This window comes from Pimephales promelas, chromosome 4 (genome assembly GCF_988280905.1).
Source record: "Pimephales promelas chromosome 4, fPimPro1.hap1.1, whole genome shotgun sequence".
In the NCBI taxonomy this organism is placed as follows: Eukaryota; Metazoa; Chordata; class Actinopteri; order Cypriniformes; family Leuciscidae; genus Pimephales; species Pimephales promelas.
The window spans coordinates 2,819,998-2,837,592 of record NC_142772.1 but is presented as its reverse complement, the minus strand read 5'-3'; the positions used below and the strand labels follow the sequence as shown (position 1 = coordinate 2,837,592).

General features: G+C 36.5%; 1 protein-coding gene across 2 annotated transcripts in view; it reads right to left on the bottom strand.

The window, feature by feature from the left end:
• The window catches only part of tut7 (terminal uridylyl transferase 7), a 35,551-nt gene that overhangs the window by 1,108 nt on the left and 16,848 nt on the right, over positions 1-17,595 (bottom strand). For both annotated transcript variants that reach the window (XM_089129818.1, XM_039662120.2), the window contains exons 14-29: positions 17,249-17,515; positions 14,533-14,683; positions 14,182-14,268; positions 13,065-13,165; positions 12,432-12,489; positions 12,038-12,141; positions 9,829-9,918; positions 8,159-8,272; positions 7,775-7,852; positions 5,020-5,197; positions 4,383-4,430; positions 3,746-3,837; positions 3,547-3,662; positions 2,586-2,767; positions 2,439-2,488; positions 1,341-1,407 (exon numbers count right to left, since the gene is read on the bottom strand). In XM_089129818.1, coding sequence (XP_088985944.1) covers positions 1,341-1,407; positions 2,439-2,488; positions 2,586-2,767; positions 3,547-3,662; positions 3,746-3,837; positions 4,383-4,430; positions 5,020-5,197; positions 7,775-7,852; positions 8,159-8,272; positions 9,829-9,918; positions 12,038-12,141; positions 12,432-12,489; positions 13,065-13,165; positions 14,182-14,268; positions 14,533-14,683; positions 17,249-17,515 — 1,783 coding nt within the window. The remainder of the gene's footprint in view (positions 1-1,340; positions 1,408-2,438; positions 2,489-2,585; positions 2,768-3,546; positions 3,663-3,745; positions 3,838-4,382; positions 4,431-5,019; positions 5,198-7,774; positions 7,853-8,158; positions 8,273-9,828; positions 9,919-12,037; positions 12,142-12,431; positions 12,490-13,064; positions 13,166-14,181; positions 14,269-14,532; positions 14,684-17,248; positions 17,516-17,595) is intronic.

Here is a 17,595-nt window from a genome sequence, read left to right as displayed (position 1 = left end):
AAAACACTTAGTTCTTTCAAAAATATATGTGCTCATTAATGAATATTTACTTTGTTCAAGCAATGCGTGTATAATATGCCATTGAAAATACATACGGGTAATGGGGTATAATGTCGGTCGCCATGTTGCCCCTCCATCTTGAAAGTACATTAGCCAAAGAGGGACATACCCGTTAACTCAAGCTTCGCCTTTCGCGTTTACGTTTCAGTTAACTCTCATGGACGAGGTCGAACTGGAAGCCATGTTAATCTTGGACTACATTGGCGAAAACGAAATCGGAAATTGAGAGGAACAGAAACTATATTCACTGGATGGTCATATACCTTTTCACCACTAGATGGGGGTAAAAATCACACAGACTAGCTTTAATGATTCTTGAAACGGTACTTAAGAAAACAAAACCGCACACACTTTGTCAAAAAATAATACCGGGCCAAACTGGACACAATATTAACTTAAAATATAAACACAAGTATCATATGGTAATAATAAATAAACCAATATAAAATAAAAACTCACATTTGCATAATATTAAATAAAACAATATTGTATCAAACAACGTAATAATGTAATATTGACATGGCTACAGGTTCCCATGTTTTGTCTGCTTGAAACAGTCATGCAAGTTATCTGGCGTGCTGGACACCGCCGTCGGTGTGTGAATGAGTGAGTGAATGGGTGAATATGAGGCAAAATGTAAAGCGCTTTGCTGGCCATTGGGTCTGTGAAAGCGCTATATAAATGCAGTCCATTTACCATTTACAAAGACTCAGGCACCAAAATGTTAGTTCTTATTCGGTCAGGTCACTAGAACCGGTTCCCTATTGGTACCTCGTTTTGGTACCCAACCCTAATTTTCACAGATTCACAGTTTTGTATATTACATGGAGACGGTATTGTTTTCACAAACTGAAACCCGTTTTCAAAAGTTTACATTTTCATTAGGGCTGCAACAAACAATTATTTTGATAATCGATTAATCTAACGATTATTAGAACGATTAATCAACGATTATTTTGCCAGCAAATCCTTCAGTTTGGAACAATTATTCAGCTTTTTCAACTAGTTAAAACATTGCTTTGCACATTACACTCTAGCGCCAAAGCGCCGTAGTGGTCAAATCGCGATATTGCACGCCCTTACATTAGGTCACGTGAGATCAAACAACAAAGATATTTTCGACAATTTTTTATTGTCGACAATGTCGACTAATCGTTGCAGCCCTAATTTTCATGCCCCCAAAAGCACTGTTGTTGTGTAAATGAACGGCCAAAACTGTTGTGCACGTCTAGTGTGTATAAATCCATAGGATCCCCCTTGCACTCATGTAGTGTACTCACCGGTTTCAGGACCCAAAATCGCCCTCTTTGCTTTGCGCTTCTTTCTCCTGTCCTGTTGAGGACTGTCCTGCGGACACAACACAGTGATCCAATGAGCTGCCCTTCAAAACTACAGTGTTTGTGCATAACATAAAAAGTACACTACACTACCTGCTACTGTAGCGGAGCGGACATGTAATTTTTTTTATTATTAGACATCAAAAAGAATGTATAATAATTCAAATCATGTATTATTATTATTTTTTTAAATATATAGATAAATAATCACACTAAAATATAGATAAAAAAATCACACTAATTCTGTGTTTTTGCTGGTAATAAAAGTAAGCCATAAAACACTAATTTTATCATAAACTTTTTGTCAAATAATGTGCTGCACAATGAGCTTTACTGTTAAAATTAAAACATGGATTATTCCTTAAATTCAGTTTTGTTTAAAAAATTCATAATTTATCCGTATTAGTGTTAATGTATTATTTCATCTGGACATTTCCTATTTCTACTGTACAACAGTAATATATTTCTGTCAAGTTAAATTGAACTTTTATTTTGACGGGTTGCCGTGAAGCCCTTTGGAGTTTCTGTGTGTTTGTCATGAACGTCATGATGATAGTTTCGAAGCGGTTAAATGATCACGAAGTGACTTTCAGGGTGGATCTAGAGCCTGGAGAGGAAGTTCAATCATTTCTGTCTTCATATAGGCAAAAAAACAGAGCAAGCGTCACACGTGTGTCTTCTTCAGTAAATAAAACTGCGCGTCGGCTGCACCAGAGCCGTTGAAAAACATATTCATATTTAACGGCTCTGGGCTGCACTATTCATTCACACGGAACATATGATTCATACGAACAGGATTCGTATTTAAATAGTATTTATGGTTTAATATTCACACACACTAGTCTATATCACGATTTTTATTTCAAGTGTATTGAACCGCTTTCTATTTATTCCTCGAAAATATACAGTAAAATCCTTTTTTATGACTAGATTTCGTAAGCATTTTAGGGGGGGTAGTTTTGGGGGGGCGGGCCGCTCCCCTAAAACAATGGTAGGGGAAACACTGCATAATGATAACTGTGAAGACGATAACTGACATACTTTGTCCCTGTCTGACGCAGGACTTCTTTGGTATGTGGTTGGGGAGGATTCTGCAAAGAGAAATACATGAATGACTGCGTGAATCTTGACCAAATCGCATCACTCGGTTAATCCCAGCACTTTAAACACTGCAATGAGCGCAGGCACCTAAAGACTTGGACAGCGGGCAGTCCTTCTTGATGTGAGCGTTGGAGCCGCACAGATAACAGCATTTCTCCTCCCTCTGGCGCCACCGTCCGTCCCTGTAAGGGCTGTCGTCCATCATGCCTTTGGTGGCTCTGTTCGCATCACGTCCACTGAAGAATCCATCAGCATTGTCACGTCTTTGTCTTAGAATACCATTGAAAGAAAAATTATTAATAAACAATGAACCAAATCAATCTAAAAGCATCAAATGTCTGATTTGAGAATCGCCGTTGAAAGTGGATCGGACCGAGCAGCACAACACACTCGTACCCAATCAGCAGTAGGGGGCGTGTCCACTCATGACGGGGGAGGGGAGAGAGTGAGCCAATCAGCAGTAGGGGCGTGTCTACTCAAGATTGGGGATGAGTGAGCCAATTAGCAATAGGGGGCGTGTCCACTCATGATGGGGAGGGGTGAGAGCCAATTAGCAGTAGGGGCTTGTCAACTCATGCTGGAGGAGAGAGACAATCAGCAGTAGGGGGTGTGTCCACTCATGATGGGGAGGAGAGAGTGAGCCAATCAGCACTAGGGGGTGTGTCCACTCATGATGGGGAGGGGAGAGAGAGTGAGCCAATCACTAGGGGGTGTGTCCACTCATAATGGGGAGGGGAGAGAGTGAGCCAATCAGCAGTAGGGGGTGTGTCCACTTATTATGGGGGAGGAGAGAGAGTGAGACAATCACTAGGGGGTGTGTCCACTCATGATGGGGAGGAGAGACAGAGTGAGCCAATCAGCAGCGGGGTGATTGATTAAAAACAGAATAGAAAAAAAGAGTGTGAAATATTACAATTTTAAAAAAAAACTGTTTATGAAAATATTTTTAAAATGTAATATTTCCTGTGATCAAAGCTGAAAATTAAAATTAAATAGTGTTCAGTATGAACAATAATTGGAGTTAAAGTTACTCTACAATAGTTCTTACCTTTTTCGCATCGGACAGTCTTTCATAAAATGGCCAATCTTCCCACAAATGCGACAGCAGCGGTCATTGGGTGCAAGCTTGCCCTCGGTCAGCACCTCCGGGTCGAAAAAGTACTCCTGCAAACAGTGAGTTTGAGCACAGTCACTTGACTTGTGAGGCGTCTTACAGAATTTACATGCTCAAGGTAAAGGACACGAACCATTTTATTTAAATACTCTGGTGGAAAGACTCGGACAGGGGTGCCGAACACTCTGCGGGCGTTGATGAAGGCCTTCATGATGAAGCTTGCCACTGTAAACATAAAACACAACCAGAGAAAAAACACATTCATTGCATTACAAGGCAAGATAGCAAACGTCATTTATCTTTAAAAATGTATAAAGTTTACACCAAGGACAACTATAACGATAAAGATATCGTTCGTCGAACTATAAAGGCACAGAGAAATTATATCGTTGAAATCACTTTCAGAACAAATTTCTTTCCAGCTGATGAACTATAAAAACATTGAGAGTCAATCCTGCTATAAAGAGCTTTATTTAAAGCGGTAGACGACTGCAGAGCACACCTAAAATAAACAGAACGATGTCGTCTGCTGGTGTGGACGCTATTATAGTTATCGTTATCTTTATAGTTATCGTTCTTGGTGTAAATAACAAGCTTTTAGAATGGTTGACAACTTAGAAATATATAACCATTTACTATAATTGCATAATGTGGTTGGAACACAAGAGATGCAAATGTAAACGGAGGCAATGAAAGGTAGGGTTTGTATGAAGGATAATACATGCAACAGTAAAAGAAAAAAAAAAAAGAGAGAGAAAAACATGACATACTTCTCCGTGAGAGTCCAGCTCCAAGATTATGACTCAAATCAAAGGGATCTAAAAGAGGAAAGAGAAAGAAAAATGATCAGATACATCATTTTTTTAAAATGTAAATTACGCTACTTGCAACATGTTACCACTAGGGCAGGGAATCGAAAATTGATTCCAATTCTAGAATCGGATACTTAAGTCATCGAAAACATGTTATTAAATTAAAATGAAAAACTTGTTGATTCCTTTGGGCGAATTTTAATATGACTTAAAAGGGGTCATGAACTGGCTTTTTAAATTTTATTATATTGTTGTCTGAGGTCAACTTATGACGTTCGCTTGGTTTTGCATTCAAACACCAAAGTAATTGGCTATTTTGTACCAAAATTGTGAGCCTAGCTGAAAAACAGTCGTTTTTATGGGCGTCTCGCACTGAAGACTTGGAAGTAAACACCCACTGCTGTGATTGGATAACAGTTCTGCATATTATAATGAGTTTCGAGAAATATTTTGAAATAAGACTTAGAATAAATGTGAATGATCGAAATTAGGAACCGATAAGAATTGGAAAAAAGTTCAAATTCAAACGATACATATTCATACGTTTTTGGCCTGATTTTTTGCCACTCCTCAGGAGTTTATGTCTTGATCTCACCCTCGATGGCGAGATGTTTGGAGGTCCATTGCTTCTTGAAGGTGGTGAGAGGTTCTTTCCTGCGGATGCAGATGACAGACTCCTTGAAGTCAAAGGTCTCGGTGTAAAACTGCAGCAGCCCGAGCCACAGCTGCCCGACTGACTCCCTGTTCTTCCTGTACTCCGGCCAGCATTTATGCTGAGGAATGAACAACAGTCACACACTTAACAACTATTACAAAATAAGTCCAAGACATCGGTTTTGTGCTACACGTTTCATAGATTTGAAGAAAAACATTTAATAAATCAGATCTAAAAATCAATCTATAACTTTTTACAATAGTGTAATTGTTTGAACTAGCAGATATCACCATGACTTTCCCAGTTGATTACCTACATTAAGATGAGAAACAAACGTGTTAGAAGTTTTCTGTAATTTAAAAGTCCCGTTCTTCGTGATCCCATATTTCAAACTTTAGTTAGCGTGTAATGTTGTTGTTAGAGTATAAATAATATCTGTAAAATTATAAAGCTCAAAGTTCAATGCCAAGCGAGATATTTTATTTAACAGAAGTAGCCTACATCGAACGGCCCGTTTGGACTACATGTTTTATTAATATTTATATTTAATATGAGTTATGTAAAAATATATAACAAGTATATACATGAAAACATTTATGAAATATTTACATGCATGAGTGTGCATTTATATATATACTCAGTCCCTCCAGGATTTCACGATTTTTTTTTGTGATTTTTGCGATCAAAATGACTAATTTTGTGGTGGTAATTTCCAAAAATTTGTGAAAAAATTTGCGATTTTTATATAACATTGCAAAAATTGCGGTTTGATGAAAAAGAGAAAAAAGTGATTCCCCCAACATCCTGTTCTCACTAGGCTACTACCTTAATGTAAAGAGTCATTTCTTATTACTTCCTTTGATAAGCAAGCATACTACATCATAGAAAGTGCTGGGAATATTTAATTTCTCATCTAGTTTTATTTCAGACTGTAACGAGTGTAAATAAGGTGTGGCCCCTTTAAGAGCTGCGCGCTCCCTGTTGAACTCTCTGCAGTGTTATATGTGCGCCTCGAACACCCCATGTGTGCGGGTAACCACTACTTCTTTTATCTTATGTTGTTTATTAAGTAACGATGTGACGGTAGAACGTGTGACAGACAGTTATACGAGTTCGATTTGTGAGATGTCAATCGCCTCCGTGAGTCTGTCTGCCGTCGCGTAATTGCGTCACTTCATAACGTTCCCATGGAAACAGGTGGAAATGGCTGCTCTTGTGTGAAGCAAACGCAACATTTTTCAACTTTCTGCTAAAATACATGTGACTTTTTTTGCAACGAAAATGCGAGGATTATGAAATTATGCAAACCCCGCATATTTTGCACGGAAATCTGCAATTTATGCGGCGAAAGTGCGGCGTATTTGAAAAAATGCGGCCCCCGCATAAATATGCGGACTTTGGCTGATTTTGCATTGAATTCAGCGATCGCATAATCGCGTTTTTCTGGAGGGACTGTATACTGTATATACAAAATTATTATACACAGTGACAGTACACACACATAAATTATGTAAACACAAATTTTTATTTTGGATACGATTAATCGTGATTAATCGTTGCCAAGCCCTAATTTAAAAGTACAGGTTTAGTTACATTTATGTAATTTTTTTTTATAAAAGATGCATAAATTAGGATTTTCCCTCAAAACCTTTTCAATTACAAAAAAAAAAAGTGTGTGCAAATTGTACACTAAACTTTCCAAGATTTCCAAACCATGAATTTAATTAGAGATGTCGATAAAAAATAAAAATAAAATTCACCTAACATTAACCCTCAAACCGTATTCACTTAGCCCTTTAATCCTGTAATTGTGGACAAATGTGGGCACAGACGACTCAGGTGTGATCCTAATTTTTATTTATTATAAATGTTATATCACTGTCTTCGATAAAGTTGTCTATCCATTTATGGTGTTTTTTTTTTATTTTGGGGTTATTTTTGAATTTATTTACTTCAAAAAGTACCATATTTTCTAGCTAAATAATGCTTATTTTTATTCTTTATTTATTTATTTTAACTACATTAAAATATCCCTCGGCTTCCTTCTTTAATGACGTCAGTTCAACAGTTTTTTGTTGATAATTCAATATTAGGGTTTTACTGTGTTTTTCATCAAAGAAATGCAGCCTTGGTGAATATAAGAGACTTCTTTTTTTTTCTTTTTCTTTTTTTTAAACGTCCCCAAACTTTTGAATGCTAGTGTATAATTTTACATCTTTTTTTACAATTTTACATTTTTTTTTATTTTTTTTTAAACAAAATGTGTTCATGTGTCAGAGCAGGGCGTTACAACACTCACGTGAACAGTTTTATAGTTAAGAAATTCAAAATCCAAATATTTACATTTTGGCTCCACTTCTAACAAAATTCAGCTTCTCTGACCTGAGCAAGAAGAGTAATATGACACACTGATCAAACACTTGCTTTCAGAGAGTTCATGTGGAACATGTTCAAAGCAACACAGGTTGTCTTTTAGGCCTTGCAAGAAAGGGGCATAATACGGGACCTTAATTAAATATGAGCTAATTTGCATATATATATATATATATATATATATATATATATATAAAAATTACAGAGGGATTTATAGATATCTACTTGTTATGTAAATCAGAATATACAGTAAATTACCTAAAAAAAAACATTTTTGCCATGCTTTTTGGAATAAAATGTTAAGAGTGTGAACCTTACTCACCAGGTTCTTCAAATCCTTGTAGAAATGTACATCCCAGCCATCTACAAGGACTACTGGCTTCTTCTCGCCATCATACATCTAAAAAAACATACAAAATTAATTCAGAGTGATTACTTTTACACACAAAACGGAGGAATAAGTCCCATTTTAACCTATATTCACATATTGTTTGTTGAAATATCAGACTTATATAAATATATTTATTGCGTTATGCACTAGGGAACATGCACTTCTAAATTACATGAAAGTAAGAGTAAAATGTTTTTAATTAATTAAGAATACATTTTTGCTATGCACATGGTTAAATAAATGCATTAAAAAAAATATGAGTATAGGTGCCGTAAGCATGCATTTAAATAATTTATTTTAAGCAACAGTCATCACCTCTTGGAGAACTGGGATAACAGCCGGGCTTCTTTGTTGAAGGAAGTAAAGGACCATCAGAGTGTAAGCATACGAAGAAAGACTACCGCGAGACGCGTCTCCGATGTCACACACCTGAAAAGACAAACATTATCAAGATCATAAATGTGTTAAAGTGCCCCTATTATGCTTTTTCAGATTTTACCTTTCATGCAGTGTGTAATATAGTTGTTTGTGAAAGTAAAATGTCTACAATGTTGCAAAGTGAAGATAAAGAGAGTTAATGTATCCTAAATTAAATGATTCTGAACTGAAACGAGTCGTCAGTAGCCATGTTTCCAGACACGTTTTTATCCGAATTAAGAAAATCGATTTAAATGAAATACGTTCGGTCTCATCGAATTTTCTCTTGATCGATATACGGCTAATGCGATAAAAGCTGATGGAAACGTTATTTGCCGAATAAATAATGAATTGCGATTAAGTTTTATGCCCTTTTATGGTTGCAACACGTCAGAAGACGAGTTCATCTCTGTTTGCGCACACATTGCGGATGTCAACAAAGACAGATGTAAGTGGACAAAGCAAAAAGATGCTGCAACCAAAGGGTTTCCGTGAACCACGATCTCCCAGAACTGATGGAGCGCTGTCGTCGGGCATACGTGCATCGTCATCATCATAGCAATGTTTATAGCGTCGCTGTTTTCTTAGGTTAGTTTTGCTTGTTTTTACGTGGCTTGGTTGAATTGTAATGTAGAATGTGGTCTGTTATTTCTAGTTAACAGACTGCGGCGCTGCTAGTAACACACCGTTGCCATGGACGCAGTTCAGAGATGGAACAGACTATTTTCTTTAGCAGAAGCAATACTCGTTTTTAAGTCAATATTTTGTGTCAAATTATTGATTTATTTATTTATTTGGTTGATTTATATGTAGGCTAATAAGCAGGATAATATATAGCGAGGCGGTTGTTATAGCGAATACAACCAACAACCGCCTCGCATACATTATCCCATTCATATGTCGCAATCAGCTGGCACATAAGCATTATTAGCCTTCAACTTGTGAAATATTGATCATTTTTGGTAGATGGCGCGATCCGTTTTGTCTAACAAAACTTTGTTCGCAAAAGTTTGCTTGAATGTTGTTCGATTCAGTGCGAAAATAAATGGAAACACCTTAAAATGTCTCAAATCAATTCGATATACCAATTTGATTGCAAAACAGCATGTGACGTCATTACGTACAGGTTTTTATTCGCTTTAAAGCCGTTGGATGGAAACACACTTTCACCAGCTTTATCCGCATGAGTTTTTTAACCGAATTTCAGATAATTCGATTGACAAGTGGATGGAAACATGGCTAGTAACTCTGGCTTATGTAGGTTTTTAACAAATCTGCATAATGCTAGTCATTGGCTGCCCGTGAACAACCTCACCTTTGACCCTCAATCACTGTATTTGCAGTCGAGACTGGAAGAGTTTGGTTCGTGCTGTTCATTTTGATAAGAAGCTGTTTTCTGCTGCCAAATACACTTCTAAAGGATGAGGATGTGTATCAAGTGTGAAGAACATCATCCTTCATCAAAAGCATCTTTCTGGATTCTTTCTCATTCAAGCTTGGCCACTAATGACTACTATCTCTATGACTGGAGCAATAACGACATTAGTTTATGAATGTGTCGAACTTACTTTGGAGAACACTTTCATGACGTAGCAGAGGATCTTCACCCGAGCGTCGATGGCAGCATAAGACGCCAGTAACTGTGTGTTGTGCAAAGCCTGAGGAAACAAACCAGAAAAATCTTGGTTGCACTTTGCATGTGGACTATTTACACTAGAAACAATTGAGGGAATCACTTTATTTTAAGGTGTTCGTGGTACAGTGTAATTATGCATTAAGTTATGAGTAATAATAATGTACTTACTATAGGGTCAGGGTGTGTTTTGAGGGTCAGTTGCATGTAATTTAATTATGCACAATAATTTTCTTTGTCACATGGTACATGTAATTACTATTGTGCTGTAAAATAACTATAAGTGAACTATGAGGACTATAAGTGAACTACTAAGACGTAATATGGGTTTAAAGTAGGGCTGTGCAAAGATTAGTCATGATTAATCGCATAATATTTGTGTGCGTACTGTGTATGATTATTTTATATATATAAAAATGTACACACACATGTATATTAAAGAAAAATGTTTTATTAATATATAAAATATTTATATTTAATAAGTTATGTAAAAATATATATCAAGTATACAGTATACATGCAAACATTTATGAAATATTTACATGCATGTGTGTGTATTTCTATATACAAAATACAAAATTATTATACACAGTACACACATAAATTATGTAAACACAAACTTTTATTTTGGATACGATTAATCGCGATTAATCGTTGCCCAGCCCTAATTTAAAAGTACAGGTTTAGTTACATTTATGTATTTATTTATTTTTTTATAAAAGATGCATAAATTAGGATTTTCCCTCAAAACCTTTTCAATTAAAAAGAAAAAAGTTTGTGCAAATTGTACACTAAACTTTCCAAGATTTCCAAACCACGAATTTAATTAGGGATGTCGATAAAAAATAAAAATAAAATAAAATTCACCTAACATTAACCCTCAAAGCGTATTCACTTTATAGCCCTTAATCCTGTAATTGTGGACTCAGGTGTGATCCTAATTTTTATTTATTATAAATGTTATATCACTGTCTTCGATAAAGTTTTGTCTATCCATTTATGGTGTTTTTATTTATTGGGGGTATTTTTTAATTTATTTACTTCAAAAAGTAACATATTTTCTATGCTTATTTTTATGCTTTATTTATTTATTTATTTTAACTACATTAAAATATCATTCCAATCATTTCTTAGAGCTAAAACCTAAAGATGAAGTGACTTTGCTGTCACCTGGTGTCTTATTTTGGCTTATATTAGAATGCTCGAAATTACAGTTTTTCCCATTCATTTCTATGGGTGCCCATTTTTGACCCAAATACAAGATTAAGGAGTTTTTGTAGAATTGAGTCCAAAAAAAATTGTGTGTGTTCAGGAGGCAAACTTAGGAAAAGTAGCCAAGTCTTGTACCGCTCAGATCAAGGGAAGTATTTTTAAAAAATAAATCAAAACTATTTTGCCCACATTTGTCCAGAATACGATTTTAGGGTTAAAGTTTGTATTGTAACTTTAAATTTCACATTGAATATCCAAATTAATGTGTAAACAACAAAGACACTGCAGTATTTTAAATATGTGACATTTAATTATTCGTTCTCTAACTTAAATATAAATCTATTTGAATCTTTCTATTGTATTTATAACATGAATCACTCTGTGTATTTGATGGAGATTAATTCAGTGTGTCTAACATTTTGCATTGAGAGGATTTGATCTGCTGCATTTGTTTTCGAATATTGTGATTCATTATGTTTGCTTTGAGTTTGAATAAGTAGGACAATGACATTTGACCCAGTGATGTGTTCCCATTAAGTCTGCTATAACTGAATGATCATAAGATGATTGCCAACAGAGAAATCTGACCACAACTGTGTTTGAGTGTTGCCTGTGTATGTGTGCCTGACGAACATTGCTGTAATATTTTGCAAATGAAGGGAATAGTTAAACATAGGGCCGATATTTCGTTTTGATCCTTTTGAAGAACTCCAAACAAGCATAGTACTTGTCTTTTATCAAAATATTGAAGTTTGCCGATAAGGAACGAGCTACATCCACAATCCATAACTTTTGCAAACATGTAAAGAGGGCTTTCTTATAAAAAAAAATCTAACGCTATAAACAATTTTTTTTGGTTTGCTATTAAACTTCCATTAAAGACGAGTCAAGTTTGGACATGTAAAAATAATGCAACTGAATTATTCTCTCACCAGTGTATTGTACAAGCTTATATCTCCCTCTAGTCCAGTTTTGGCATGGTAAAACTTCACAATTGGGACTTTTGCAGTAGTAATAGGTAGGATGTTTCTCAGCCCTAAAATGAATGGATGGATAAATAGACATGGGTGTAAAACAAAAGCACTGATTTACTTGAAAAACAAGCTTTTAAAGGCGTACAGAGAGGCTCTTTGTCATTTCATTTACCAGTCAGAAGATTAGAGCTTCTGAGAGGGGACAATGTATAAGACAGTCTTTCCCTTCCTAAAAATGTCAAATCTATTTAATAGTAAACAGTACAAAACATGAGTACCGAGTGCCTAGCGCAAACAACAGGCAATTTCACAATCACACACCCAAAAAAAAAAGCAAATAAAAAAACCGTACCATGGTGTTTCCGTAGAGCTTTAGCCAAGCTCTCAATGACAGCCATGGAGTCCAAGCCCTATCAGAGGAACCAGATTAGGACACTTAATGAACACATATAGAACTAATACATAGAAATCTTATGTAACATCATAAATATCTTTAACATCACTTTTGATCAATTTAAAGAGATAGTTCACCCCAAAATGTAAACTCTGTCAGTAATTACTCACCCTCATGTTGTTCAACCCCGTAAGACTTTCGTTCATCTTCAGAACAAAAATTAAGATATTTCTGATCACTCCTCAAAATCGAAACTTGCTGGCCCAGAAAAGTTATTAAAGACATTGTTAAAATAGTCCGAGTGACTACAGTGGCTCATTCTTTAGTTTATCAAGCGACGAAAATACTTTTTGTGCGCAGAAAACAAACAAAAATAACGACTTTATTCAACTATTAATTTCCTTCTCTGTGGGCCTCGAGTGTGTTCACGTAGCTTCTGTGTTGTACGTCACACGCATCACACACATGACCAGCGTCGGCCAAAAGTGAGCCTACGTGTGACGTACAACACAGAAGCGCTGAAAAATGACAGAATCTTCATTTTGGGGTGAACTATCCCTTTAATGCATGTTTGCGACCTTGGGACATTACCGCTGCGGTGTCCTGGCCTTCGAGAGTCATACAGATGTCCAAGTCACTCTGTTTAAAGCCAAACCCATTCTTGGATGAACCAAACAAAGCCAACTTGGCCCCTGATAAATAAATGAAAACACACACCAACAAATAAGCATCTGTATAGTCCTCTCATTAAATACATATAAAACAGTCTTTGACAAATATAGAGTAAAACTTGTTCTCAAAGGAGTAGTTCACTTAAAAAAAAATTTTTGCTGATAATTTACTCGCCCCCATGTCATCCAAGATCTCAATGTCTTTCTTTCTTCAGTCGAAAAGAAATTAAGGTTTTTGATGAAAACATGGCAGGATTTTTCTCCATATAATGGACTTCAATGGGGTCCAAACGGTTCAAGGTCCAAATGAGAGTTTCAGTGCAGCTTCAAAGGGCTTTAAACGACACCAGACGATGAATAAGGGTCTTATCTAGCGAAACGATCGGCCATTTAAAAAATAAAATAAAAAAAGTTTAAGTTTTATAAGCGCAAATGTTCACCTTGCTCTGTTCTGTGATGCCCGTTTGTCACTCTCCTGTTCGAACTCGTTCATCAAAATGAACAAATCTTTATTCGAGTCATGACTCGAAGGGTCCTAGATAAGACACTTATTCATCGTCTGGTGTCGTTTAAAGCCCTCTGAATCTGCACTGAAACTCTCATTTGGACCTTGAACCGTTTGGTTCCCATTGAAGTCCATTATATGGAGGAAATCCTGGAATGTTTTCACCAAAAACCTTAATTTCTTTTCGACTGAAGAAAGAAAGACATGGACATCTTGGATGACATGGGGGTGAGTAAATTATCAGCAAAAGTTTTTTTAAAAGTGAACTACTCCTTTAATGACTTGCCGTAAAAATAAACAACAAAAAAATGGCTGAATTTTTCAAAAAATGTTGATATCCAGCTTAAAAACGTGTAATCTCACTGCTCTAATGAATTGTATATTAAGCAAATTGTTCTGATTCGCCATTTTGTTTATTTGTGGACAAAGTGTCATGCAGCAATACAGAAGAAGAAATCTCTCAGTGCATTTAAATGGAAAAATCCCAAACTTCACATACTTAGATTCTAAAGATATGCACAATCTACATTACCTGGCACTTGACATCTCAGGAAAGTCTCAAAGTCTTGTAAAATGTGTTCTCTGACTTTCACCTCCACATCGTCTGGTGCAAAGTCACCTAAATAAATGCAATCGTTTGTATTGAATCGGTGGAGCTACATGCAAAAATGTAAATGCAAGTTAGATTTGAACTTTTAATAAAAACAAAGAAAGATGCATGTAAATAACAAAAACATGACTAAACGTGTAAGAAAGGCAAAGACTTGATATATTTGCCTGTATCTTCCCATAACAGAATTACCAGTCTAGATTTCATCCTCAGGTTAAGTTCACTACAATAAAAGAAATAATTAAAGAACGTCTTCATCTACAGCGTACTCACGGTAGCATTGCTCACAGACTTCATTGAGGATCTTCAGGAAGTCCAAAGTCATGGACGGAAGGCGTTTTAACTCCACTCGCTTGAAGTCTTCGGGACAGTCCTGTTTTGAATGTCCATCACTCTTGCAAAGGCCGCATATCACAATGGGGGACTAACAGAAAAAAATAAACACACACACATTCAATGGTGTATAAAGACTGGTGCTGGAATTGCAGATGCATGAATTCACATTAGAGTTAAAAGACATCATTAAAATGTAAAAAAAAAAAAAAATTTTAAGTATCCCATTATGCATGTCTTTTGTAATATAGTTGTTTGTGAAAGTAAAAAAAATGTCTACAAAGTAAAAAATGTCTACAAAGTTTCAAAGACCAAAGTGGAGTTATTGTCTCCTAAAAGAAAAAAGTGATTCTGAACTGAAGCGAGTCGTCAGAAACTGCTGAACCTCAGGTTTTTAATAGAGCCAGACCGATATTATCGGCCAATATTAGGCATTTTCCAAACTATCAATATCGGCAGTTAAAAAATAAAATAAAAATGGACGAAACACGCTTAAACCATGTCATGAGTGTTGGAGTTGTATAGTTTGTCCACCAGAGGGCGCTCTACACCATTCCTGTTGGCAACACTCGTTGAGTTGGTCACGATACATACATTGCTTGAATAATAATTAAAAGAACATCCCCATCTGTTATCTAAACTCAAATAAGCATGACAAAACATCATGTCCAGTTTTGCTGCCGAGAGTGAAGCGGAATTAGCTAGTAATAATTACGTTACGTTGTTACAGCGTACAGTAGTTGACTGACTGTCCTTTTAACTTTTGACAATATGACTGAAGTACAGTTCACGTGACGCATCATCTCTCCTTGGCCTGTTATATTGAAAATGTATATTTTACAATTTGCAGTATGACGTTATCCATTGCTAAATTATGGCTCATCATAGACTAGCTAACCACAAAGCAGGCTAATGCCACTATCATCAGTCTGTTCTGTTGTGACAAAAGAAACAAGTTTCTTTATAAAACACATTATCATGTTATTTTAGTTAAAACTCATAAATAACTACAAATAACTAATGTTAGGGAAATCTGTTAATGTTTTGTTGCGCGTTTCCGAAAAATATCGGCCGATATATCGGAATATCGGATTTTAAAACCAACAAATATTTGTATCGGTATCCGTGTCCACAAACTCCACAAAGACATCGGGAAAAAGGATTCCGTCTGGAGAAGTATAGCTGAAGCATTGAATACACATGGTAAGTTAAGCTAAGTTTAGACTTTCATCTACAGCGAATGAAGGAATGAATGTAGCATTTGGCTATATGGTAGGCTACTAATGACGCATCAACCTGTGTAAAACAAATTCCGCTTTATTTTCAATTTAAAGTAGAGTGAATATCTGTTGATTGACGTGTGGCGTCTCACAGTGTGGATAGACACATTTGCTGTCGCTGGAATTTTATCGCGTCGTGTGTAGTTAGGACACGGTGTAAGAATTGAGGTTAAAATATCCAAAAAATGAGCTACACGCATCAAAAGAATGAGCAGAAATAAGGTTGATGATGTCATTAAAAAAATTACAAGTTATAGTGCTGTAGCGATATCAACCTGAATTAGCATGCTAAATTACTAGCCCCGGCCCGACAGGTGTCGTCGTAATACCAGTTTCGGCCATGGGAGGCGGTATGCGGGCGGGCAACACTGCAATACACAAGTAACTCGCACGGCTTGTGTGTGTACTTGAACCTGATGTCAATCGTGTGGAAAGTACAGCCCAAGAGGTCAAAAAACGATTGGTTCGATATTATGCATGAGGAATACATCTTGGTAAGTTGTAGCATACTGTATCTTTCAACAGTGTGTTCGTGCTCTTTTTCCATTAGCTAGTAGAGATGATCGGTTCACGTGCGCTAGGGATCTGTCGTGTAACATTTACAAGCGCCAAAACCGTATTTATTATTTGAATCGCGCAATAAAATTGACAGAATCTGAGAGCTGAGATTTTTTTATATATCATAACTAACCTGCTCTGTCTGCGTGTCGTGATTGATGTGTGGCGTGAGAGCGTGTTAAAAGTGTCGATTGCGTGTCTCAAGGTGAATTCGTGAGAGTTGGCAGCTCTGAATGGCGCTAGCTTGGTCAACATCAGCGAATGTTGTCTGTCTGAATTAATTCAAACTAACAATAAAAATATAATATGAACGAACCAAATACCGTAAAACTTCGGGAAAAAAATAGCCCTTGCTTTTTTTATTTTCCCATATCGTCGAAATGCACTGGCTTGTATTTGAGACAGACGTCTATGAGACGGCCGTTATAATTTAGTGTTGAGATGTTGTCCATTGAGTCTCTAAGCTATAAAAATCTCCAAATGCTCCACGTGAAACTGCGGTCTTGCAACCTTTTACTATCGTGTCAATTGATTTGAAAATATGCGCTCGCTTGTGTTGTTTGAAGACGCGAGAGTGCGCGTGCGCAGCCGCGGCACAACTCCCTTTCTGGAGGTATACTGCCCCCATCTGGTATGGAATTTGGAGTATGAATTGATTTTTTTTTTGACACAAGGCACCTTTAAGTTAATTTTTCAGTTTTCAGTAAATTTTTTCAGGGGTTAGCCTACAGGAGCAGTGTAGAGCGCCCTCTCGTGGCTGTAGACGGTAATGTTTTCTCTTGGTTCATGTCATTTTGATATATAAGTCGTATATTTACCTTGCCATCACTGAAAACCCTCTTGGTGAAGACATAATGAACGCCCTCAAGGTCCGCCTGCGTTACCACAGGAGATTCAGATTTGGTACGCTCTGCTTTTGGTTTGATTTGGACAGACGCTGCTTCCTCGGGATCGCCAACATCGGATCCCACATCGTCACTCGTCTCCCGGTCGAAGGGGAAGATCTCGTCGCCAGAAGGATCACAACCAGATTCATCAAGCTCGATGTCATCATCGTCGTCATCTTCCTCATCTTCTTCTTCACCCTACAAATGTGCACACTCAGTTTAATTCTGAAAGTAATGCAAAAACTGTTCCTTCAGTATTTCACATTTAGCTGAAATTA